Below are 26,780 nucleotides of genomic sequence, written 5' to 3' on the forward strand. Positions count from 1 at the left end.
AAAGATATCCCCATTGACCTTTGGTGCTATTCTCTCCCTAGTTACTCTTTTCCCTTAACATATTCATAAACCCTTTAGGATTCATCTTAATCTTCACTGCCAAAGCCATCCAATGCCCCCTTTTACCCCTCCTGATATACACCTTGATTAGAAGGAAAGATGTAAAGGAGGGAGAATGTGACCAATTAAATAAACAATGTTATGAACCGATAGCCAAGGCCCGATCACATCCTTGCCTTCTTAGGTAGGTGTAATTCTTAGAGGGAAAAGAAGAAATTAATACCTATATGAGCACAAGGGTTGGATCAAAAATACCAAAGAATGAACCACAATAAAAAAATCAGTTTGTGTTGAATGTACTTTAATCTGCAGTAACTTGAAAGTACATGAGCTGAAGATATTTAAATAGATTTAAAATATTGTGAAAGCCAGACTTTGACACAATTGTACAACAAAAAAACCAGTCACTTTGTATGTTCGCATTGTCTGTGCAGAGAATCTTGACCCTTTGCCAGCAAGCATAGAAAAAAAATCACATCACCAGAATGAGATTTTTTAATTTTCCACAGATTTGAAATATTTGCTGCTACTAAGGAATCCTGAGAAAACAAAAGGTGGTCTGTGTACAACAAACTTATTGCGTTGACTCCTGTTTAATATTCTCCACAAGGGGTGCATTAGATATTCAAATTGTGCTTTGAAAAAAAATCAGAGGCAGCAGAATATTTAGTTCTCCCCAAATGTGACATTTACATTTTCAATGAACAACCAGGGGACATGACATTTTACCCAAGGTGTGGAAAAAAGAGAACCAAATTACCTTTGAGTTAAATCATTTTGAAAAACAATGCTTCCAGGTGATGATTGCAGCAGTAAACTACTAGCAAATTAAATTTCACAACCCACTTGTGACACTGAAAAGCAATATGTCAGATGTTTCTGGTAGGCAAGATTTCCAGGGGAATTCCAATGACATTCCACCGAAGTTCCAGCAGGAATTAGAGAAAAAATGCAGAAGTTGCTGGCACTGATTTCATGAAATCAATTTCAGTTACGAAGAAAATTTCACACCTGAAAACTATTGTTTCCATGTATTTTCATTGTAATATATCCCAGTGGCTGAAAGAAACCCCATACAGACTAGATTGTTCTTTGTGTGCTCATTAGACTGGACCAAGTTTTACTCCTTGTAAAGAGAATGACGTCCCCAGTGATAATGGGTAAAATATGCTTGTGATGGCGCCAGTACATATTGGCTGATAAAGCGGATCTCATCAGTTAGCTGGCAGTACAAAAGCATGACGTTTCCTTTAGAACACTGATTCCCAAGTCTGGAATGTTGGTAGGTGGAAACTACATGAGAATTAGTTTGCACTCAGTCACAACATCTAATGAAGTTTCACAAAAAGTTGTAGACTTGAACCACTGACTTCTTCTCTATCCACAGATGCTGCCTGACCTGCTGAGTTTTTCCAGCATTTTCAGTTTTAACTAAACATTCCAACTTGTTCCATCTGCTCAATGGTTAAACAGGAGATTGAAAGAGCAGTAAGCAATATGAGACTTCAACCTTCTTCCAGCACACAATTTGACCTTGGCCCCTACTCCATTTATCTGTCATATCAAACCCCTTTATTATTTTGAGAACAGTATAAATCAAACTTGTGAAGTCAAAACAAATCATGCAACCTTTCCTCAAATCCCTAATATAATTCCTCTCAATCTGTATTACATCCTTTCTAAAAGGCAAACATGGCATCCAGTCTTCTATATAAAAAACTGCAAGGCTAAGGACAAGTGCAAATGTCATTAACAATATGCACAAATGGCCTTCCAACGACCAGCAAATTTAAACTTTATCTCACTCTCATAACCGCCAGAAATGTTGTATCAAATATAGTTTATTATTTGTTCTGCAGCAATTAATACTAGGACCCTGTTTTTGAACTTTACTTCAAATGATGTGTAAAAAGTTAGAACTTCCACATATAAATATGATGTCTGTGCTTAAAAAACTTATCTTGTGATATACTGTTACAATATATTATCCTCGTGTAAAATGAACTACAAAGAAGATCTACACACAAAGATCACAGACTTATTACTTAAACATTAACAACATAAAAATTTGAAACAGTATTAAATATTTTCTGTTAGCAGATACACTGCTTGAAAAGATGCAGAATGGCTATTTCAAATCTGTTCTACTGTTACCATTTGTTGTGCTTTTGAAAAACTTAATTCCTTTGGGAGAACCAGATTCCCCTTTGCCAGTATCCATGATGAATTCAGGACACAATTGAGATCTGAACTCACAGAAAAGCAGCCACGTATATTTATGATGGGAACCATCTACAGCAGGTCAAAGGAACATAGCCTGCTCCCCTTCTTTGAGCTGGAAGAAGAGCACCAGATTTCTAAGCAGCTGGGGATAGTTTCCCTCGAATGGCAAGCTTATAAAATTACCCCCTCCCAATCCCACTGTGGGCTCAGCAACAGTGGTCATCAATGGGAATACACAGGTTGTCAATCTCAAAGCATCGTCACATTATTGGGATGAATACACAAAGTATTTCTGAAGAACAGTGCACCATGAGCCACCAAGTTGTAGAGCATTGGGAGGTCACATCTGAGTGATGTAACAGGCGAAGATCGGGTATTAGAAGAGTAGATTTGTGAGGGAACTCCTGGCCTTAGGAAGGTGGTAACTTTAGACCCTTGCAACATTCTCATCTGATAAATGAGAAGATATTTTTCAATCCTTTCCCCATTCATCAGTAAGTTAATGGCACCAGCATGAAACAGATCCTTCAAATTCCGTCCAATTATATCTGAAATATTAAATATGTGATCCTGGCACTACACAGAATAAAATAGATTTTTACATTATGGCACTAATATTGTGCTTAACACTAACAAAATTGAAAATAACTTTGTTACAATCTGTGATTAAAATAATGAGGTTTAAAATCACCTTTGATATTAAAATGTATGCAATAATTAAAATCACCGCATATTATTGTTTTTCTACTATGACACACCAGTTGCCATGATCATAACAGGAACTCCGAATGTGAAGTTCTTGCACATTCTCTTCGATGAGCTGAACCAATTCTCCTTCCCTGAAGACATGATAATATCGCATGAATTCTGTGGCATCTGGAATTATCTCTTCCTTATCATCCAAAGCCACAGCTTTGATACTGTCAATCACAGAGTCTGTTGACTCTGTTGTTGAAGTCCTTTTAAAAACCCTGGCCCCAGTTCCCTCAGACTTCTGTGCTCCTTCATGCATCTGACTGTCTTCTACAGAGTTAGTCCGAAAAGGATTTAAATCTCCTGCTCTGCTTATTTCACCTTGCTGTTTTCCTTGCTTTGTTTTTAATGAGTTCACATTTCTGGTCTCTAACCATTGTGCTTCTTCATGCTTTGGATTTTCAGCAAACACTTCCTCATCAAAACTATCTGTCTTCACCAATGGTGGGCAATCTGCTTCCAAACTGCAGTGCCGGGATGATATACTCAACTTTCCCACAGGCTGCATGGAAACAGTAGTGCTTCTCCATGAATGCATTAGGTCCGGTGACTGCTTCATTGACTTTAGTTGGTCAATGTGTGACTGCATTGTAACCTCATCAAGTGATTTGGAGAAGAACCACGAACGAAGTGATTTTCCCAGATTCTTGTAAAGTCGATACTCTTGATCTTTGGACATCCTGGGGCAGCAATTTTCTAACAAAGTTTGATTGTCACTTCTGTATGAAAGTATTGTGTGTTGATCCTGTCTAAGAGACAACATTGTGCTGCATTCACTTTGAACTGCCTTTATTGAGTCTTTATCTTCTGCCTTGACATTCCTTCCGACTATGGGTTGATTATTATTTTGACTAGACTCTGATGATGGTCTAGAACACAGGGATCGGTTCCAAGGAACAAAGATGTCTTGTTTATCAAAGCGGCGATACTTTTGTTCCATGGCCCATACATAAATCATCATTTGACCTCCACGGAGCAAAGTTCTCGCCATTTCTTTTATTGCTCTAATTCGCCTGGCCTTTGTTGAAAAATGATGAATCACTACATTAAGACAATGATAAAATTAGTTTGTAATGGGTATTCGTGCACAAGAACATGTCTAGTGTTACAAGTTGGAGATGAAATGGGCAGGAAGGTGACAAATTGGATAGGTTTTTCTAAAGGGCTGATATTGTATGGTGGGCCAAATGGCCAGCTTTTGTGCTTTACAACTCTACTTCCTTCAGATAGTACACTGCAAGTACAGTATTAGTTTTATGACAATAATAAATATGTGTAGCCTAAACATGTTAAAAAATATAACCTATGGAGGGGAATAAACATTTGTTGTTTTTGGTCAAGCTCCTTCATCAGGACTGGAAAGGGAAGAGACAGAAGCCAGATAAATGTGCAGGGGGTGGGGAGCTACAAGCTGGCAGGTGGTAGGTGAAACTAGGTGAGCAGGAATGTGTGAGGAGGCAGTGAAGCTGGGAGGTGATAACTGGAAGAGGTAAAGGGCTGAGGAAGGAGGAATCTGATAGGAGGACAGTGGACACTGGGAGAAAGGGAACGAGGAGGAGCACCAGAAGGAGGTGATGAGCAGAGCAGGAGAAGAGAAGGGGTAAGAATGGAGCCAGAATGAGGAATGGAAAAGGAGAGAAGGGGTAAGAGGAGAGATTACTGGAAGTTAATGAAGGGTCACAGCTAGAAACGTTGATTGTTTATTCGTCTGCATAGCTGCTGCCTGACATGGCTGAGTTCCTCCAGCATTTTAAGTGTGTTGTCCTGCATTTCCAGCATCAGTTGTGTATCTTGTGTAAAAGAACAGGTTTGACTTTTGGAGGAGCTCAGCAGGTCAGTCAGCATCTGTGGAAGGAAATGGACAGTCCACATTTCACCTGGATTGAAAGACAGAGGGAAGAAAGCCAATACTAAAGATAGAGGGGAGGCAGCCCCTATGAAAAGTAGTGATGAAATAGGCAGGAAGGCAGACTGGCTATCCCTCCTATTGTCTCTGATAATTGTAATAATACTGATTGGTGGGAAAATCTGTGGATGGATTTCAGGAGTCTGTGGTTTTACCATCACCCTCCAACAAATCAAGAAAGTGAATTAAGATTCACATTGGGTACAGCCTGGGTAAAAACTGTGCCTTTTCTAAAAAAAACCACTGCAATGCAAGCAAGAAAAAATACTGGTACATGTAATGTCCTGCACATTTTCTGGCCGATGTTTCCTCTTTAACCTGTGTTGCAGTTCCCTGGGACACCGGCAATTACCCTTCCACTGACAGCAGCTGCTGGCGACTGCTTAAGAACAAGCCCTCTCCCCTCTCCCATTCAGCAGCCAGCACTACCACATCATCCTTTTTCCTTTACTTAAATTTAATGAGTACCTTTTGTTTGTAATTCCTGTTGTGGCCTAACTCCTTTGTGTTACTTCCTGAGAGCCAAGGTCGTAACATGATGGGAGCTCACCCAATTTTTTTTTATTTTGGAAGTACGGGCCTACATTGTGTTTGCCCCAATAATTTCTTGTACTGTTCAGGCCTTTTGTTTGTTTGTTACCAACACACACAAAATGCTGGAGGATCTCAGCAGGCCAGGCGGTATCTATGGAAAAGAGTACAGTTGAGATTTCGAGCTGAGACCCTTCAGTAGAACTGGAGAAAAAAAGCTGAGGAGTCGGAGTTAGAAGGTGCATGGAGGGGAGAAAGAAAGACAAGGTGATAGGGAGGGGTGAAGTAAAGAGCTGGGGTAGATAATCCATATTCTGTTCTACTTTGGTAGTTGACGAGTAACATCTAGTTCCATTTTTGTAATTGTGACCTTAATGGCTATTTTGTAGAGAGAGCAAAATTTGTTGCATTATTTGTAGGTATCTGTGTGCTGTACTGGGCCCTCTTGTGTGTTGTGTACACTCTCAGTTAGTGTATTAAATGCCACATTCGTATGTTTGTGCTGACCTCTGCACTTTGTCACTAGTGTAGTGTACGAAAGCTTTTAAATATGGCATCCCTTGAAGAGCTCATTAAAGAATCTTCTGAGGAGCTTCTTGAGCTGTTTACAAAGGATCAACTTTTGCAGCTGGCTTCTCATTACAAAATTGAGCATACCAGCACTGAAAAATAGTTAAAAGGGAGCATAAAAATGGTCATCAGGGAAGTGCTGATAGACACTGGGGTTCTTGATGTTAGTTCTATCTCCCCCCCCCCCCTCAAACCTACTCCTTTCTCAGAGTCTGCCACTGAGTTGAGGCTAAAGGAGATGGCACTGCAAGAGAAGCAGTTAGAGGACAAGCACAAGGAATGATTGTTAAGGGACACCAAATGCATTTAGAACATGAGTGTTTCTTTAAGGAATTAGGGTTCAAGAAGGCTCACAAATCTGATCCTTCTTTATTGGATGGAGGTAGCCATATTAAGTTAGTTCCACCATTTGCAGAGAAGGATGTCAAGAAATTCTTCTTTAATTTTGAATGGGTGGCTACCACTTCAAATTAGCCTAAACATGTCTGGACTCTGCTTTTTCAGAGTGTTTTGAAAGGCAAGGCTCAGGATGCCTACACTGTTCTAAGCATTGAAAGGAGCTCAGACTATGATGAGGTCAAAGTGGCCATCTTGAAATCTTACAAGTTGGTTCCTAAGGCTTATCGCCAGCACTTTAGGAGCTAGTTAGCTTGGCCAGCAAACATATGTGAAGTTTGCAAATGAGAAAAAGAATCTGTTTGACCGGTGGTGTTTAGCTCAACAAGGAGTAACTAGAGAACACCTGAGTCATCTCATCTTGCTTTAGAAATTTAAGAGCTGTCCATCTGTTAATGCAGTTGTTTATTTAAACGAGTAAGAAGCACCAACCCTTGAGCAAGCTGCCATATTGGCAGATGAGTACGTCTGAACCCACAAATTCTGTTTTGGCAGTAAACAGCAAGCTGAGTACAGGGGTAAAAGCCTATAAAATCAGGCACTATCGTTAAAATAGTGCCACCTGCCTCACCCCAGCTAAGAATTTTATATCTGAGAATGCCACAACTGACTGAGTGTGTTTCTACCGCAAGAAACCTGGTCACCTAATTACTGAATGTTCGGTGCTTAATAAGAAGCAGAAAACTGTGAAGCCTGTAGCTTTTGTGAAAACTGGAGCAAATTACTGTGTCTCCAGATAGTGATGTCTCAAGCAAGAAACACGTGTTGGCAGGCTCCTCCTTCCTGATGGACGTTTTCGTTTCTCATCCTGAGTCAAAGCTACCCATTACGACCTGGAGGGACACGGGAGCTTTTCAGTCTGCAATTCTCCAGGATGCTTTGCTATTCTCTGAGTCTGCTTTGGTTTCAGAGACATGTGTAAAAAGGGTCTGGTGCAGGTTTTTTGTCTATGCCTTTGCATAAGGTTGGTCTCCAATCAGGTTTGGTTTCTGGTGAGGTTGTTGTTGCCCTCCATTCCCAGATCCCAGCTGAAGATGAGTCTTTCATTTTAGGGAACAATTCGGCAGGTCATAGAGTGCTACCTACTCCTGAAGTAACTGCTAACCCTATGATGCAGGAGGGCCCAGATGAGCTTGAACTAACTTTCTCAGACACCTCTCTTGTTTGCGTTACTACTCATGCAATGTCTAGGAAAGATCAAAGCAAGGAGAAGAGCTCTGACTATCTCCCTGATATTGCCCTCTGTGACACTTTTATGGCCAAAGGTGATGTAGATCTAACAGGGTTTGGCCAAGTGTTTCCCTCTCGTGAACAGCTAGTGCTCGAACAGATAAGAGATCGTTCTCGGTCTCCTCTGTTTGAAGAGGTGGTCTCAGAGGAAGCAATTGTAGAGGCTTCCTGTGGCCATTTTATTAGCAATTTGTGTTAGTGAGAAAGTGGGCTGCTCCAAAAGTGTCCGTTCAGGATGATTGGAGTAGTGTTTATCAAACTGTTGTTCCTGATGTTTACCAGCCTGACATATCATTGCCTTGCTGCTCCTGCAGGCACCAGGAAAGCTCTTAACCATGTGCTTAGGCTTTTCTTCCGGCCTGGTGTGAGACCTGATATAGCTTAGTACTCTAGGTCATGTCAGGTGTGTCAGGTTGTTGGTAAGCCGCATCAGAAGATCCCTGTTGCTCCGCTACATCCTATCCCTGACATTGGGGTAGCTTTAGGTTGCCCCAGAGCAAACTTTTAAGGGTGGGAGTGTAATGCCCTGTACATTTCCTGGCCTGTGTTTTTTGTTGCAGTTCCCTGGGCCACCTGCAATCACCCTTTCTTTGCCAGCACCTGCTGGGGACTGCTTAAAAACAAGGCACCTCCCACTCCCTCTCTCCCCCATTATGCAGCCAGCATCAGCACACCACACAGCTGCCCTTTACCTTAACTTTAATTTAATAAATAGCTTTATTTTGTGGTGGCCCGACTCCTTTGTGTTACTTCCTGAGAGCCGAGTTTGTAATATGTAGTTGTTCTGAAATTACATTGCCTTGTTATATACTGTAGCTGGCCATCAATGTTCTCTGGTGGGAACAATCTGGTCTGAAAAATGCTGAATTGGTCAACCTACTGAGAGGAAGAGTCATTAGGCAAGGAGGAAGGGACAAAGAGAAGAGAGAAATGAAAAGGGGAAAGGAACATCTTTACCATTCAAGGTAAAGGATTCTAACTTAAACAGAGCTTCCAGAACAAGCTACTTCATGATTTATTTACTTAGAGATGTACAGTAACACAGAATAGGCCCTTCCTGCCCTTTGAACTGTGCTGCCCGGCAACCCCCGACTCAACGCTAACCTAATCACAGGACAATTTACAATGACCAATTAACCAATTGACCAGTAAGTCTTTCAGGCACTGGAGTCTTTCAGAGTTTGGTGATTCACCCGACATGCAGGGGTTTTGTATGGAAGCTTTAAAGCATCAACAAAGGGGAAAGGAAAAAAAAAGGGGAGGGCAACAAAGACAAAAGGCAATCTCCAAGATGGAGGGCCATGCTGCAAGAGGATGTGAGGGTTATTTTGGCACCCCAAGAGGATGACAGATCATGCCAAAATGCAAGGACAGTGGTTAGCTGTTGACTGAAGGGTTAGCTAACTCCTTCACAACCGCTGATGAAAAATGTGATGAATAAGCTCAAAAATGCACCACAGTTAACTGCCAACTGGTCATGCAGAGCAGCAGAAAGAAGGTACAAAGACCCAAGGTCAATTAGCGGTGAGGACAATTCCCGAAATCATGACTAACTTTCATTTAAGTAGCTTTGTGTTGACTGAAGGTGTCAACAGATCTGTGGAAAGTTTCTGTACAAGGCCCCTCAGAGAGGACCATTCGGCTGCTGCTCCAACTGGATGTCCAATTGTCAGTTAAAGTGAGTGGAAGCCAGGAATACCACTTCTGTGCTTACACCAGGGCTGTGGAGAAAGAATTGGCATGAATGGCCTTTGCCCCAGTTTCTTCTTCCTTGTATGTAGGAATAAACTTGGCTTAGACCCAGAGCAAAAAAAAAATCTCCCTTGGGTCTCTGCTTGACATGACAATTTAGTTTGTTCTTTTTTTATGGATGTCTTGGCTGTAATTACATAACATGCGGAATTAGCTTAAAAATCATGTGCTCCCCCTTAAGGGACTAAGAGGTTACAGATCTATTTCAAGTTAATTTCTGCTGAAAAATTACTTTCCTTGCCTGTTCTAGCTACTGGAGCACTGATACAGGCTAGCCACCGTTCTGTTCAATGAGGCAGTAACTTGGAATTCAGACTGATTCAAATAAACCTCATGAGGTAGAGTTTTCATTAGAACATGGAACCCTAGTATGGGTCTGGAGTAAGCTTCCATCCACATTCTGCCATTAAACCTCGAAAGATAGTGGAAATACATCTTCTAATTTAAAATCCATCTTAAGAGATGATTCAGCCAAGAATAGTTCAAACAAGCCATGATAAGTGCTATTTGTGTACAAATATGAATTCATTGCACCTGAATTATGAATGGATTTAAAATCTTTATTGTTGTCTTTGGAGTCTATTTGATGTATGTCCATAGTGAAGAATTATACAAGCCTCCATAAGGAGGACTATGATGCCAACAGAGATTAATCTTGTTTCAGAATTTAGATCAAGAGATGTTAGGATTTCTGCAGCTTACCTAAGTATCTAAAACAAGGTCTCCCCCTCCATCAGGGACATTCCCAGCAAAACAATGTTAAAACATGTTCCCACTGATTCTCATAATGCTGAGTCTTTCTTGTATCAGGAACCCACCCAAGCCGAATGGCACTGAGCATTAATCATTATACTCGTCTTTGTTTTACAAGCACCCCATAGAGCATTTGCACTTAGAGGCTTCCCTTGATACGTAACTATAGAAGAATTCAGGACCTGCAGCCAGGTGAATCTTCGATTCCACTGGCAACCCACGACTCCTGGATATTTTCCAGGGTGGCACTGACAAGAAGTGGATGAGGATTCAAGTTATGGTCCAAGGGGACAGAAACTGAACAGGTGACTCCATTCCACCGCATGCCATATTCCAAGCAATAAAGTGAGTCAGGATAAGCAATTGCCCTTTCTCCAAGTATGAGATAAAACTAAATCATAATTGCCAGTAACAGACATGGTTTTGTCTTACTATGGCCTTAAATTCCCCCCTGCAGAAATTTCAGAGATATGCCAAGCTTGTCACACACTGCTCTATCATTTTGCATGCAAAGCTGGGATATTTTCTCTTACCTCCAATGGAAATGACCGCATTAAAACACTGGTCCCTGTAGGGGAGAATGAGGTTGTCACATACCATGACTTCATGTCCATGGCTTTTGGCAATCTCCACCAAAGGGTTACAATAATCACTGCCCAGCTTGTAAGCCTGGCTGTTCACACTGAGATATTTTCCAGTCCCACATCCTGCAATGAAGAAAAGCTGTAGTCAACAGCAATAAATTGCTTCTTACAGGAGTCTTTTTATATGTGGTGCTGAGCATTCCAGAATCCAATATTCCTATTGAAAAGCATCAGTGAGAAGAACAACGTTCTGGAAAATTCCAAGCAAACAAACTATTTTCCCTCACAGTGAGAAGTTATCCTATTGGAATAGAGAAATGTTGCTGCCAGCACATTACACACTAGTCTAAATGAGTTGAGAGTCTAAGGAAAGTCCTGGACAATACTGTATGATGACAAGAAGATAGTCAGGAACAGCGGTGTGGTAGTGGTACAATTTGCTGCTAGGACCAGGAATCCTGAAATGGTTCTGAGTATTGTTATCTCAAATGGTCTGAGGGAGGAATTGACAGATTTAATAAAAATAACATCTGGTAAGTGAGGGATTGTGGCCAAATGTTGAGGATCAAATTGTCATCACTTACATAGGGTTCACATTCACTGGTTCCCACATGGGCTGTTACTATTGTACCTCGCAGCCTTTCCATCAACAGACAGCCTCCTCTGCCAGCAATCCAACCTCAGCCAAGGGTTGTTGTTGCACCTGGATGGCTGAGTCCTGGAAGGCTTCGGTGTGAGATAGGGCGTGGGAAGGAATGGGGTCCCTGGCTCAGTCTGGACTGGGAGAGCAGGAGAGATGGGAAAAGATAGCTTTCTGCAAAACGAGCAAAACAAAGTCGATGGTCAGCAATTGATAGATAGCAATCAAGAAGTTAGGAGTTTGAAACAGTTCTAAATTATTGGAGTCACTTAAATTATTTGTCACTTTTAACCAGTAACACTCACCAAAAGGAATTGAGATTGGATTGCAAATGCAATCAGAAGTTAGAAATTTGCTATTTACTAAGAAATGTTCCTTTATCATTAAAGTGGGTTTACAAATTTTATCTACAACCTGGAAATGGGACTGTTATAGAGCTCATTGTCAGTCAAGTGTGATGGGTATAGTTACGAGGATGGTGGCTGCCTAAACTGTTCCTTAATTTCACAAACCTTCATTGCTTTTGCATGGGAAGGAATGTATTTTTGTATGATTCGTTTAAAACTTTGACATCTCGAGGTATTTCAATTCAATAGTTTTATAGTGCAGCCCTGCCTATGCTTTGCACTGCCAAAATAAAATTCAACGGTTGACATTTCAAATCAAGATGAAGTGCCTCAACCCAAAATATTGACTGTCCATTTCCCTCCATAGATGCTGCCTAACGCACTGAGCTTCCCCAGCATCTTGCCCATTTGTCCTGGTTCCAGCATCTCCTGTCTCTTGTGTCTCCACAGTAAGAGAGTGGCTACTTTACACCTGGGAGATAATGGAAAGGTTAATTTGACATACTGTCTGCTCTTATAGGACATTAAGGACAATCATTGACAATCACATTTTGTAGCTGCAACTAATTGATGAGAGGCATTAGGTATTGGATCAGACAATCTGCTACATCTAAACGAACATTACTAGTAGAAGATGATTCACAAGTTAGTAACCAGTTTGGAATTTAATTCTCATGTGTTACAAGTTCTTCCAGCAGACCCACCATGGTCAAGAAAAGATGAAGTTTACTGGGGTAAAGACATGGAGTAAGATGTTTACAATTTTGTTTCAATTTCAAATAGCTGATGGGTGAATTTTATGTCAACAGGCTGCCAAATGATAACATTGCGCTGAGTGTTAAGTGCATCTCTCCCATTTCCTGCACATCTGCCCTCACCCCATCTGCCCGCCACCCCACTCGGGATAGGGTTCCCCTTGTCCTCACCTACCACCCCACCAGCCTCCAGGTCCAATGTATAATTCTCCGTAACTTCCACCACCTCCAACGGGATCCCACTACCAAGCACATCTTACCCTCCCCCCTTTCTGCCTTCCACAGGGATCGCTCACTACGTGACCCCCTTGTCCACTCGTCCCCCCCATCCCTTCCCACCGATCTCCCTTCTGGCACTTATCCTTGTAAGCGGAACAAGTGCTACACCTGCCCTTACACTTTCTCCCTCACCACCATTCAGGGCCCCAGACAGTCCTTCCAGGTGAGGTGACACTTCACCTGTGAGTCAGCTGGTGTGGTATACTGCGTCCGGTGCTCCTGGTATGGCCTTTTGTATATTGGTGAGACCCGACTCAGACTGGGAGACCATTTCGCTGAACACCTACGCTCTGTCCGCCAGAGAAAGCAGGATCTCCCAGTGACCACACATTTTAATTCCACGTCCCATTCCCATTCTGATATGTCTATCCATGGCCTCCTCTACTGTCAAGATGAAGCCACATTCAGGTTGGAGGAACAACACGTTATATACTGGCTGGGTAGCCTCCAACCTGATGGTATTAACATTGACTTCTCTACCTTCCGTTAATGCCCCTCCTCCCCTTCTTACCCCATCCCTGACATGTTTAGTTGTTTGTTTTTTTCTTTCTCTCTGCCCATCACTCTGCCTGTTCTCCACCTCTCTCTGGTGCTCCCCTCCCCCTTTCTTTCTCCCTAGGCCTCCCGTCCCATGATCCTTTCCCTTCTCCAGCTCTGTATCACTTTTGCCAATCACCTTTCCAGCTCTTAGCTTCATCCCACCCCCTCCAGTCTTCTCCTATCATTTCACATTTCCCCCTCCCCCTCCTACTTCCAAATCTCTTAGTATCTTTAGTATCTTTAGTATCTTAGTATCTTTCCTTTCAGTTAGTCCTGACAGTGCTTCTCCCTATAGATGCTGCCTGGCCTGCTACGTTCCACCAGCATTTTGTGTGTGTTGTTGTTCGAATTTGCAGTATCTGCAGATTTCCTCATGTTTGCTCTATAAATTACAGGAAACAGCTGGGGGATGGGAATTCATAGGATTGTTCTGAAAGCTAGTGCAAGCTCTGTGAGACAAATATCTCATTCTACATTACAATAAAACATTAAAATTATTGGAACAGTTCATTAGAGTTGATCTGCGGACACAATTTCAACAAAGTCTCTGCAAACAACTCACGATAAAATGGCAGCAACATTTCCCAACTGAAGCCAAGGGAGATTCAGACAAAAATGCAATGAGTAGATGATAGATACAGAAGCAATTTGATTATTTCCTGGCAAAAGGAGTAGAAACTCAGTTACATACAAATTACATGCACAAAATCAATTGCAGTAATGTAGTCCCTGAGTGTAATGGAGAGGGCTATTACCTGATTCTGCCAGGGAATAATGATGGCACAATATGTAGACTATTTAAGATTAATAAAGATGGCAAATTTGCAACCAAATTCAAACAATAGCAATAAAAACATAAAAACTGAAATTGGTCTATCAACACAAAAATGGCTTTCAAAATGAGAAATGTTAAAATGGAAAGTACCTTTGCCAGATGCTTACTAGGCAGATGATATATGTTGTCTTTATTTGTTCACTCTTGAGTTGTGGAAACATGCACTTCCATTAACTGACAGAAAACGACGAGATGTTTCCAAACCACCAGGCCAAATCCACAGTGTGACCAGATCTTGGTGTTTGTTTTGAGATTGTTCTCAACTGATTTGTGCTATTTGTCTCAGATCTGACTAAATTCCTTCCCCATTAATTTATAACAAGAGTGATATGCCCCTTATAACAGTTTATTGATGAAATTAGTATGCAATATACCAATGCAAATTAGATAGCTCTATGTTTAATCCTAATTCTTAATTGATTTTAGCCAAGGTGGTAAAGCAAATATCTATAACACCCATGGGCTCAGTAAGCTAAAATTCAGCCACTGCTGCCATAAGCAACTTCCCAACCTGTTCCCACCTCTGTGTGTGTGAGCACATACATGGAAGACAAGTGAATACAGGATCTGTCTCATTGGCGATGAGCTTTCCTCTCACCCCTTCCCTTTCCATTCCAAAAAGTGACTGATTTTACAGAAACGTGGGTCTTACTGCCTATGTGATGGAAAGTATTCCAGTGAGATACAGAAGTGTATCTCATGCCCTTGGAATTGCATTGAAGTAGAATGGCTGCTTGTGTAAGAGGGTGCAATGATGGGGTTAGGAGGTGAATACTGATGAAAAAAATAATAAAGATCCACAAACTACAATGTCAAATCTGAGTGACCTATACTTAACAGTTTGTAGTTATGTAGAGCATTTAACAGAGGCATGACTGTGCACCAGGAATGACCAGTCACAATTTGAAACATCAGACATCCCTTTACCTCTGTAGATGCTGCTTGACCCATTGAGTTCCTCGAGCAATTTGTTTTTTACTCCAGATTCCAGCATCTGTAGTCTCCCGTGATTCCTTGAAAGGGGGATTTTGATCTTTGGGTTTAGATTAAGTGGATTGGGTCCATGCTGTCTTGCATTTAGAGAAATGAAACACGTGGAATTCCTATGGGACTTGCCAATACAGATGCAAGGTTAATGATTCCCCTGGCTGGTGTTTCAAAATAAGGGATTAGCTATTCAGGTCTGAATTTTATGAAACTTTGGGAGCTGAGAACTGTGGGGCTCAGTTGTTGAATATAATCAAGTTGAAGTCAATAGATTTTTGGATTAGAAGAGAAGATAAGGAATTATTGCAGGAAAATAACCTTGAGTTAAGAGATCACTCATGAACTTATTGAATAGAGAACACAAGTTGCTCCTGCATCTGATTGTTACATTTCTAAGGCTTCATGGTGACCCACACAAATGGTAAGTGATAGGATTCCCAAACCTGAAAGTATACATTTACTGAGGATGCTTACCAATATCAGCAATGATACTGCCTGGTTCTTGGTCCAAGAGGAACTGTCTGACATATGGCCAGGCCTTGCTTCGGATCTCATTGAAGTAAGGTGCTGTTTGCTCATATACATGATGAACATGTGCTTCTTCCAACTGAATGGCTTCTAACTCCATCCTGTAGGATACAAGGAGATACTGGATTTATGAATAAACTATGTAGACTGGAGGCAATTAGTGCATTTCCTTGAACGCCATTCAACCCGATTTGATCCAACATTGTCAGTGTTTCATGACTCCTGATTGCCATCAATACAAAATTGTTTCCATTTGTATTGTTGTTGCTTGAAAGGCACATTTCAAGTCACAAATGGTTATCAGAATTGTGGTTGGAGATTTACCTCAACAACTGCACAGTTTGACAATGTTCCTATATTGGTATATAATTAGATTAATAAGGATTTTTATTTTGGATAGATGCAAGTTAGTAGGTAATGGGCCCTAATTTATCAAGAAATATTTGGAAAATGGTGTCAGTCAGCATCTGTGGAGAGACACAATAAGTGACTTTCTCAGTTCAGTTGCAATGTCATCAATGTGAAACTTAGATTAAACATGCTGCTAAACCCACAATGTGAGCATTGTCTGCAACATTATCACAGTTAGCCTGATTGATAATCACATGATCATAAGACATAGGAGCAGGATTAGGGCATTTGGCCCGTCGAGTCTGCTCCACCATACAGTCACGGCTGATTCTTTCTCCTATCTCCTCAACCCCATTCCCGGCCTTCTCCCCATAAACTCTGATGCCATGTCAATCAAGAACCTATCAATCTCTGCCTTAAATACACCCAAAGACCTGGCTTCCACAGCTGCCAGTGATAACAAATTCCACAAATTCACCACCCCTCTATCCTGACGCTATGCCCTCTTGTCCTAGGCTCCCCCACTATTGGAAACATTCCTTCCACGTCTACTTTGTCTAGGCCTTTGAAAGGTTTCAATGAGATCCCCCCACCCATCCTTCTAAATTCCAGTGAGTACAGACCCAGAGCCATCAAACGCTCCTCGTATGATAACCCTTTCATTCCTAGAATCATCATTGTGAACCACCTCTGGTTATATTGCTCTATGATCTATATATTAAGTTGAATGTATTGCAAATAACTTGCTGTTTCACCTTGAAAGAGTGTCTGAGAGCCTAGATGTCAGGAGGAAGGAGGCAAAAGATTAGATGTTGTAATTGCGTGCAAAGCAGAAGGAACAAGGATGGCGACTGAAGAGGAAGGCTGGCTGTAGCAAAATGAACAGTCCTTCAGAATGCTGAAAGTGGAGAGAAAGTGAGGCAGTATTTTTTGGTAGCATATTGCTAGAAGTGGTGGATTCTTCTAGGGTGCATCACAGCCTGCTATGGAAGTTGTCCTGTCCAAGACCGGAAGAAGCTGCAGAAGATCGTGAACATAGCCCAGCACATCACACAAACCACTCTTCCATCCTTGGACTCACTTTACACCACATGCTGTTGGAGCAGTGCTGCCAGGATAATCAAGGACAAGACCCACACAGCCAACACACTTTTTGTCCCACTTCCCTCCGGGAGAAGGTTCAGGAGCATGAAGATTTGTACGGCCAGATTTGGGAACAGCTTCTTTCCAACTGTGATAAGACTGCTGAACAGATCCTGACCAGGATCTGGGCCGTACCTTCCAAATACTTGCACTACCTTACTTTCCCTTTTCTATTTTCTAATTATGATTTATAATTTAAATTTTTATTATATTTACTTCGATTTGTACTTCAAAGTGCAGAAACAAATATCACTGTGATGATTGTATGCCCTAGTATCAATTGTTTGGTGACAATAAAGTAAAGATATGGATATTTATTGAATGTGAAGAACAGTGGGTTGGCAACTGAGGGCAAGGGAATCCTCACCATAGTTCTGACGGGGAGATGAGTGCGAAGGGGTAAAAATTGGAACAAGCCCAGTATAGGGCCCAATAACCAGGTGACCATGAAACTGGAGGCCTGGTCGGAAGATCCCTGGGTTAGTGGCAGTTAAGGAAACATCTTCCAATTGAATTCTTAGAATGTAAAGCACATCCTCAATGCTGTAGTTAAATGTTTGCCTCCAATCCCTGTCCTCTCTCCAGTTTGATCTCATGATTTTCACCAGTAAGAAAATTCACAGGATCACCTACCCCATTGTACGGTATATCATGGTAGGGTGGCTTAGGAGCTTAGTAGTTGGCACAATGCTTTACAGTATCAGCAACCTGGGTTCAATTCTTACTGCTGCCTGTAAGGAGTTTCCCTATGACTGCTCGGGTTTCCTCGGCTGCTCGGGTTTCCTCCTATGGTCCAAAGATGCAGTGGTTGGTAGGTTAATTGGGCATTGTAAATTAACCCATGATTAGGGTAGGATTAAATCGGGCGATTGCTGGGCGATGCATCTCGAAGGGCTGGAAGGGCCAATTCCACACGGTATCTCAATAAATAAATAAAGCATGGATGCAAGCATTAGACTCACAGGTTCTGCTCCAATGATTTCATCTGCCTAAACTACCAAAGGAGTATAGGCAGCAAACTTGCACAAACAAAGAAGTGCTTCTATATTATGCTAAGAATTACTCCCTAAAATGGTTAGCGGTTCCATCCTGCTAGAGCTTCAAACCATTCCTCTCTTGGTATTGAGGCCAAATTGCCATCCCAGCAAAAACTCAGCCAATACTTAGATCTACAAGGACGTTGCCTGGACTGGAGAGCTTAACTTATGAGAATAGGTTGAGTGAACTTGGCCTTTTCTCCTTGGAGCGACGGAGGATGAGAGGTGACCTGATAGAGGTGTACAAGATGATGAGAGGCATTGATCATGTAGATAGTCAGAGGCTTTTTCCCCGGGGCTGAAATGGCTAACATGAGAGGGCACAGTTTTAAGGTGCTTGGAAGTAGGTACAGAGGAAATGTCAGGGGTAAGTTTTTTACACAGAGAGTAGTGAGTGCATGGAATGGGCTGCCAGTGACAGTGGTGGAGGCAGATACAAAAGGGCTCAGAAAAATAAAGGGCTATGCGGTAGGGAAATTCTAGGTAGTTTCTAGAGTAGGTTACATGGTCAGCACAATATTGTGGGCCAAAGGACCTTTAATGCGCTGTAGATTTCTATGTTCTGTGCTCTATGTACTACCAGAATGTCTGGACAAAAAAAACATGAGTCATTGGCAGTAATGAAATAATGGGTCCTTCATCAATCACCCTCGTCACCTCCTTGGTGTTGAATCTTCGAAAGAAATTTTATTACACATTCTCACTCATCCACCATAACCATGCAAATTGTGTTTGAAAGCTTCTATTAAATTTGCTTCCTCTGTGCTTTTGCAAATTGTATTAAAAATCACAACAATTTACAACATAAATTAATTTTTCCTCATTCTCCTTCTAATATTTCTGAGCCTATGTTTAGAAAGGAGCAAACCTCAAATCTACCCTTAACAACAAATATAGAAAACTCCACCTGCATTGCACTGGTGTCTACAGGCTCCTTCTTCACTGCTACAATCAAAAAATAAAATATATTCCGTACCTTGTACTGTATAAAATGGGGAACAATTTTGTGGTTACCATAGAAGCAAATCCTAATCTGAGATATTTCAAGGGTGCTGTTTACTCCTCACTCACAGGGTATTACAGTGTCCCTATGATAATGTATTGATTTCACAGTTCCTCACAGCTGGCATTATTAAGCTTTAGGCAAAGTGAAAAGACCTAAATACAATATAATTGCATATTTCTAAATGCTTGAGCAATTGAATTTAATTTTTTTTCAATCATAGCTGACAATAGAGCCAAGTATATGTGTAAATAACAGGAAATAGAAAAGAAAAAGAAATCTAAGAGATGCACATTAACTGTTAACAGTCTCAGTTCTCAAATTAAAATGCTACATACAGTACATTTTCAGTATTGGAATGAGATATGCAAGCCTGCTCGGTCATGGTTATGATCTAGAAATGATTCTTCCACTTGTAGGCAATTTAGAGCCTCCCCACTGCACTGTTGAGTTAACTGCATATTCTGACATCAGCAGCTTTGCTCAGATAGATGTAAACAGACTTAAAATAGTAACTGATCTTACAGCTTACCCTCAGCTCCTCATCAGCTCCATGTCAGCTAGAGCTTGCCTTCAACGTGCTGTGTCTACTTTTCCATATCCTATTTTATCCCTTTGAAATCCAAATGCTTTTGACAGTTTTGTAAATGTTTACGATTTCTGCACACAACACTTGATTTAAGGTAGGCTTTTCTGTTGGTTTAATAAAGCAAAAAAAAGAGAGAGAAAACGCACTGTGTCACAGACAGCTGCTTAATTCGCAGGACGTTTGCTGAATTGAATAGAGAATTATCCGTTGCCAGTAATAGTGATGATTAAGCAAAAGTTAATTTTCCTCAGGAAGGAAAACCAGCCGGTATGGCACATTGTACATTGAATATTATACATGGATGCAACTGTCACTTGCCTGCATGAACTCAGTGGTTTCCATTAACCATTTCAAATGAGCACAGAATTGAGCTGGGAGGTACGCAGCATAAAAATTAAAGGAAGCATCACATGATTAGAAATGCTGCTCCTTACATCAACAGATGGTAGATTACCATAGCATTATTTCTCATGGCGGCTTGGATGAGAACAGGAAAAGGAATAATCAGAGATGTTGATCAGACCTGAGGTCATCCAATGTAGCTACTTAAAGCATGCTTGGGACTATAGAACATTCTACATTCTTGTATGCTATATTATTCTTATAGACATAAAACTGTTGCTGAGATATGCAGAAAGACTTTGATATCACCTCAAACACATTCTCCACCCTCTGGAAGAGGGATGAGAAGGTAAAGAGGGTCAGAGATGCATGGAATGGGCTGCCAGCGGCAGTGATGGAGGTGGAAACTCCTGGATGGCTACATGGAGCTTACAAAAATGGAGGGCTATGGGTAAAGCCTAGGTAGTTCCAAGGTAAGGACATGTTCGGCACAGCTTTGTGGGCTGAAGGGCCTGTATTGTGCTGTATGTTTTCCATGTTTCTAAGAGATAGTTGTATAAAACCAAACAAAAGAAAATGCAGAGTCTGCTGAATCCATTCCTATTCTTTTAAACCTTTAAAGTGAAGGGATGAGGATATGAATGAGGCTCTCACAAAAGCAGACAAAGCTTCTGTCCAGTGACATAATCAGAATTGTAATTTAAGTTTATCAGTGTGACAGAGAGGCTTAGACTGGCCTTGAAGCAAATTATCCAGAGAAAGATTTCAATTCCCAATTCCCACTGACTTCTTCAGAGCATCTTGTTGGGATAGGATGAGCAGAAGGCACACTCCAACCTCTCCAGAAATCTTTTGGCCTCTCCACCCTGGCCTCCATTTTCTTTCTTCTCCAGTTATTGCTCTGCCCACTTCCTGTTCATATGTGATCACTCCTTTTCCAGGCTCAGGCTACCAGTCTTTCCCACCCCTCCCCATATGCTTATCTCTTCATTCCAAATAGCAAATGTATCCCTATTTCTGATTGCTGGTCAGGGGCTCCTGGATGGGAGAAGGAACATCGACATGGATGCTCAGCTGAGGCTTCCTGAGCTGTTGTTCCCTGCCACCTGACAGCCAGATTATTGTTTTGTTTTCCATGCAGCCCCAGGAGCAGCAACACCATCCTTTCACGTCATCTCTTTCCATCAAGGGCCCCAAAAAGACTTTCCAGATAAAGCAGCAGTTCTTCCAGTCTAGTGTGCTGCATTCAGCGTTCACAATGAGAGCTACAGTTCAATCTGATTGGATTTGTGTGTGCACCTTCTTTCGGTCTATAAGAGTGACCCTGAGCTTTTGGTTCTCTGTCACTTTAATTCACCATCATACTCCGACCCTGACCTATTCATCAGAGGTTTGCAGTTTTACCATGCCCCACACAAGCTTGAGAAGCAGCATTTTACCCCTTGTTTGTGCATGATACATCCTTCTGGATTTAGTAATAAAATGACATTCCCTCTCCTTAGTTCCTTTGTTTCCATCGCATCGGTTTCCCAGGATGAGGCTTTTCTATCCAGGATATCAGTGTTGTCCCCCTTTTCAAAGACTGGGGTTTCCCTTCCTCCACCACTGATGCTGCCCTCACCCACACCTCCTCCATTTCCTGGTCATCCACACCCATCCCATCTTTCCACCACCTTAACAGGGATAGAGTTCCTCTCATCCTCACCTACCGCCCCAAGAGCTTCCTCATCCAACACGTCATTCTCCACAACTTCCCCCATCTTCAACAGGACCCTACCACGGAACACATCTTTACCTCCCCCAGCTCTTCACTTTTCCACAGGGATAGCTCTCTCTGTGATTCCTTTGTCCCTTTGTCCCTCCCAATTAATCTCCCTCCTGGCACTTATCACTGCAAGGAGGAGAAATGATACTCCTGCCCATTCACCTCTTCCTTTACCTCTATCCAGGGCCCAAACAGTCCTTCCAGGTGAAGCAACCGGTGAATCCATTGGACTCATGTACTGTATCCGGCCCCTGATGCAGCCTCCTCTACGTTGATAAGACCCAACGTAGATCGGGCGACCACTTTGTTGAGCACCTCAGCTCCATGTGCAAAATGCAGGATTTCTCGGTGGCCAACCATTTCAATTCCTATCCCCATTCCCATTCCAACATGTCAGTCCATGCCCTCCTCCTCTGCCAAGGTGAGGGCAATCTCATGTTGGAGGAGCAATACCTCAAAGTTCATCTAGGAAGTCTCCAACCTCCTGGCGTGAACATCAATTTCTGCAGCTTCCGGTAATTTATTCCCTCCCCTTTCCATTTTCTTTATTTCTGCACTCTAGTCTCTTACCTCTCTTCCTCACCTGCCTATCACATCCACCTGTTGCACCTCCTCCTTCCCTTTCTCCCATGATCCCCTTTCCTCTCCAATCAGATTCCTTCTTTGCCTTTGCCTTTTTCACTTATCAGCTCTGTTTTTAATTCATCCTCCTCTCACACTCACCTGACTTCACCTAGCATTGACTTCCTTCCACTACCACCACCCCCCACTTTCTTATTCTGGTATCTTCCCCCTCTCTTTCCAGGTCTGATAAAGGTCTCGGCCCAAAATGTTGACTGTTTATTCATTTCCATAGATGCTGCCTGACCTGCTCAGCTCCTCTATCATTTTGTGTGCGTGTGTTGCTCAGCATTGAACTTTCCAAGTTCAGGTAACTGGTTTCCTGTATGAGTAACAAAACTGACTATTTAAGTGGTAAATGACCTATTTATGGCATTAACTCAGTTCTTCCCTTTCCATTAGTACAGCCTCATCTTCAGGGCTTATCCTTACAAAGAAGGCATGGCAACGCCTCTACTTTCTTAGAAGTTTATGCAGATTCGGTATGTCACCTAAAAGTTTGACAAACTTCTATAAACGCTGTGGAGAGTATACTGACTGGTTGCATCTCAGCCTGATATGGGAACAGAAAAAGCTACAAATGTGGGACAAAACATAGAGTAAAACATAGAAGACAGCAGAAAAGAAATTGTAGACCAAGTTAGCCTGACCTCAGTGGTTGGGAAGATGTTAGACTCAATTGTTAAGGATGAGGTGATGAAGTACTTGGTGACACAGGACAAGATAGTACAATGTCAGCATGGTTTCCTTCAGGGAAAATCCTACCTGACAAACTTAGAATTCTTTGAGGAGATTGCAAGTAGGATAGATAAAGGGGATGTAGCGGATGCTGTATATTTGGACTTTCAGAAGACCTTTGATAAGGTGCCACATGAAGCTGCTTACCAAGTTAAGAGCCTGTGGTATTACAGGAAAGTTACTAACATGGTTAGAGCATTGGCTGATTGGTAGAAGGCAGCAAGTAGGAATAAAAGGATTCTTTTCTGGTTGGCTGCCAGTGACTAGCGGTGTTCTGCAGTCGTTGGTGTTGGGACAACTTCTTTTTATGCTGTATATAAATGATTTAAATGATAGAATAGATGGCTTTGTTGCCAAGTTTGCAGATGATATGAAGATCAGTGGAGGGGCAGGTAGTGTTGAAGAAACAGGTAGAATGCAGAACTTAGACAGATTAGGAGAATGGGCAAGAAAGTGGCAAATGAAATATAATGTTGGAAAATGCATGGCCATGCACTTTGGCAGTAGGAGTAAAGGTTCAGACTATTTTCCAAACGGGAAGAAAACCCAGGAATCTGAGATGCAAAGGGACTTGGGAGTCCTTGTGCAGAACACTGTGAAGTTTAACTTGCCGATTGAATCAGTGGTGAGGAAGGTAAATGCCATGTTAGCATTCATTTCAAGAGGTCTAGAATACAAGAGCAAGGATGTGATGCTGAGGCTTTATAAGGCATTGGTGAGGCCTCACCTTGAGTATTGTGAACAGTTTTGGGCCCCTCATCTTAGAAAAGATGAGCTGGCATTGGAGAGGGTCCAGAGAAGGTTCACAGGGATGATTCCAGGAATGAAAGGGTTATCATATGAGGAACATTTGATGACTCTGGGTCTGTACTCGCTGGAATTCTGAAGGATGAGGGGGGATCTCACTGAAACTTTTCGAATGTTAAAAGGTCTAGACAGTGTAGATGTGGTAAGGATGTTTCCCATGGTGGGGGAGTCTAGGACAAAAGGGCACAGCCTTAGGATAGAAGGGTGCCCTTTCAAAACAGAGATGTGGAGAAATTTCTTTAGCCAAAAGCTGGTGAATTTGTGGAATTTGTTGCCACATGCAGCTGTGGAGGCCAGGTCGTTGGGTCTATTTAAGGCAGAGATTGGTAGGTTCTTGATTGGACATGCATCAAAGGTTACGGGGTAAAGGTCGGGAACTGGGGTTGCGGAGGAGAAGAAAAAAGGATCAACCATGACTGAGTGGTGGAGCAGACTCAATGGGCCAGATGGCCTAATTCTGTTCCTATGTCTTATGGTCTAAAGCATGAGAAAATCTGCAGATGCTGGAAATCCAAGGCAACACACACACAAATTGCTAGAGGAACTCAGCAGGTCAGGCAGCATCTATGGAATGGAATGAACAGTTGACATTTCAGGCAGAGACCCTTCATCAAGACTGGCCATCACAGGTCAGCCCAGTATATCACAGGGAAAGCCCTTCCCACCACTGAGCATACTTACAAGGAGCACTGTTGCAGGAAAGCAGCATCTTTCATCAAGAACCCCCACCATCCAGGCCATGCTCTCTTCTCACTGCTATCATCAGGAAGGAGGTACAGGAGATCCAAGTCCAACACTACCAGCTTAAGGGACAGTTTTTACTGCCCAACCATCAGGTGCTTGAGCCAGAGAGGATAACTTCACTCATCCCTTCACTGAAATGGTTCCGCTCTTATGGACTCACTCTTAAGACATCTACAACTCATGTTCTCAATATTTATTGCTTTTTATTATTATTATTATTATTATTATTATTAGTTATTGTTCTTTATTTTATCTTTGCACAGTCTCTTATATTGTGCACATTGGTTGTTTGTCTTTGTCATGTGTTTTTTCATTGATTCTTTTGTGTTTCTTTGTATCTACTGTGAATGCCCACAAGATAATGAATCTCAGGCTAGTACAATATACTGTATAGTGACATATATGTGCTTAAATGATAAACTTACCTTGAACTTTGAACTATTAAAAGCAACACATCACAAACAAGCATAACCTTCTCCCTAAATACCCCTAACAACCCACTTGAGCAGGCCACTTGAACAGATATCCCTTTTGTCCTATTCACTCCTTCCCCAATTTAACATTACCTTTTGTTTCATCTTTATCTCAGTTTGAATGAAGATTCTTTAATCTGAAATGATGACTCCGCTTCTCTTTCCGCAGATGCTGCCTACCTGCTGAGTGTTTTGTGCACTTTCTCTTCTTTATTCAAGACTTCAGGGATCAGCAGTTGTTTTGACTCTGGTGTCTTTTTATTTGATGGCTATCAGGAAACAGACCTAAAATATACAAATAAATGGCTAGCCTTAAATTATCCCAGCTTGAGCAAATTCTTTGGCAGGTTGCAGCCACACCTGGATCCCAATTAATAGACCACAGTCTCATGATGTCATGAGATCTGTGGTAGAAATCCAATTAGTGCAAGACTGACTCCAAGACCTTTGATAGTGCTTGGATCTTGATCTACATTGGCCTGTGTCACACTGTACATAAGCAAGAATTCAGTATCCTCCAAGTTTGTCTGCAATAATGAACAATGTAAATGTCTGCGGTGCCATAGAACCTAGAGCTACAGCCAATCAATTTAAATCAAATCAAATCTAGTTTAATTATCATTCAACCATACGTGGATACAGCTGAATTAAATAGCATTCCTCTGGGCCAAGGTGCAAAACATACACAGTACCATCCAAAATAGCAAGCAAAAAAAAAAAAAACATGGTCATGCAGAAAAACACATACATAGCCCAAGTCCCTGAATGACATGTCCTGCAAATTGATGGTACGGGTCCTGGCTGTGCATAGATGCGTGAAATCCAAGCTGTCATTCCACCAACCGAACACTGGAGGGCAGCACCAAAGAGACAGACCAGCCCCCAACTGAACACGGACACCATGCAGCACCACCTCCAGTGTCTCCTCTCCTGGACTGCAAGCCTGTGGCTTGAGATCTAGTCCTCGATATAACCGAGGCTGCCCAGCTTCCTGCCGCCTGCCCTGTCACAAAACAAGGAAAGCAGGCCTGCAACATCTTACCTTATCAATATCCAACAGGGTCTTGTGATCACAAGAGAAACATCCAAGAAAATCACCCACGGTTACATTGAAAGACACCTTCATGCACCAACTCCAATGCCTTCAAGTCGTAGGCAACAACAAGGTCTTCACTCAGGCCAGCTTTTCTGAACCCAATCCCTCTTCGCCAATCAACTGGCAGCTCACTGATGGGGTAGACCTGCAGTATCCAAAGTTCTTGGAGTCCAGTATTGTCTTGTGATCGTAAAAACATATTTAACAAAGAAAAAAGCACCTTTGGTCGGCCCCTGATGTACCACTGTTTTACTGGAAGAATTTATACGCTAACATTCACATGGCTTAACATCAGCCTCGGAAGGACTAGGATTTGTCCAATAGAACAAAACAGGAGGTATAAAAGCAACAAATGCTGAAAATAATCAACACGTTAATGAGGACTTTTGCACTCCCACAGAT

General features: G+C 41.9%; 1 protein-coding gene across 2 annotated transcripts in view; it reads right to left on the minus strand.

Annotated features, from left to right (window-relative positions):
• Positions 1-376: 376 nt before the first annotated feature.
• The window catches only part of LOC140737866 (probable tRNA methyltransferase 9B), a 46,013-nt gene continuing 19,609 nt past the window's right edge, over positions 377-26,780 (minus strand). Inside the window, exons 2-6 of one of the 2 annotated variants that reach the window (XM_073064606.1) lie at positions 25,463-25,567; positions 19,736-19,896; positions 15,616-15,770; positions 10,708-10,881; positions 377-4,077 (exon numbers count right to left, since the gene is read on the minus strand). In XM_073064606.1, the coding sequence (XP_072920707.1) occupies positions 3,017-4,077; positions 10,708-10,881; positions 15,616-15,769 (1,389 nt within the window). In that variant the 5' untranslated portion in view covers position 15,770; positions 19,736-19,896; positions 25,463-25,567 and the 3' untranslated portion in view covers positions 377-3,016. The remainder of the gene's footprint in view (positions 4,078-10,707; positions 10,882-15,615; positions 15,771-19,735; positions 19,897-25,462; positions 25,568-26,780) is intronic. The other variant, XM_073064607.1, reaches the window with a different exon arrangement.

This window comes from Hemitrygon akajei, chromosome 13 (genome assembly GCF_048418815.1).
Source record: "Hemitrygon akajei chromosome 13, sHemAka1.3, whole genome shotgun sequence".
Lineage (NCBI taxonomy): Eukaryota > Metazoa > Chordata > Chondrichthyes > Myliobatiformes > Dasyatidae > Hemitrygon > Hemitrygon akajei.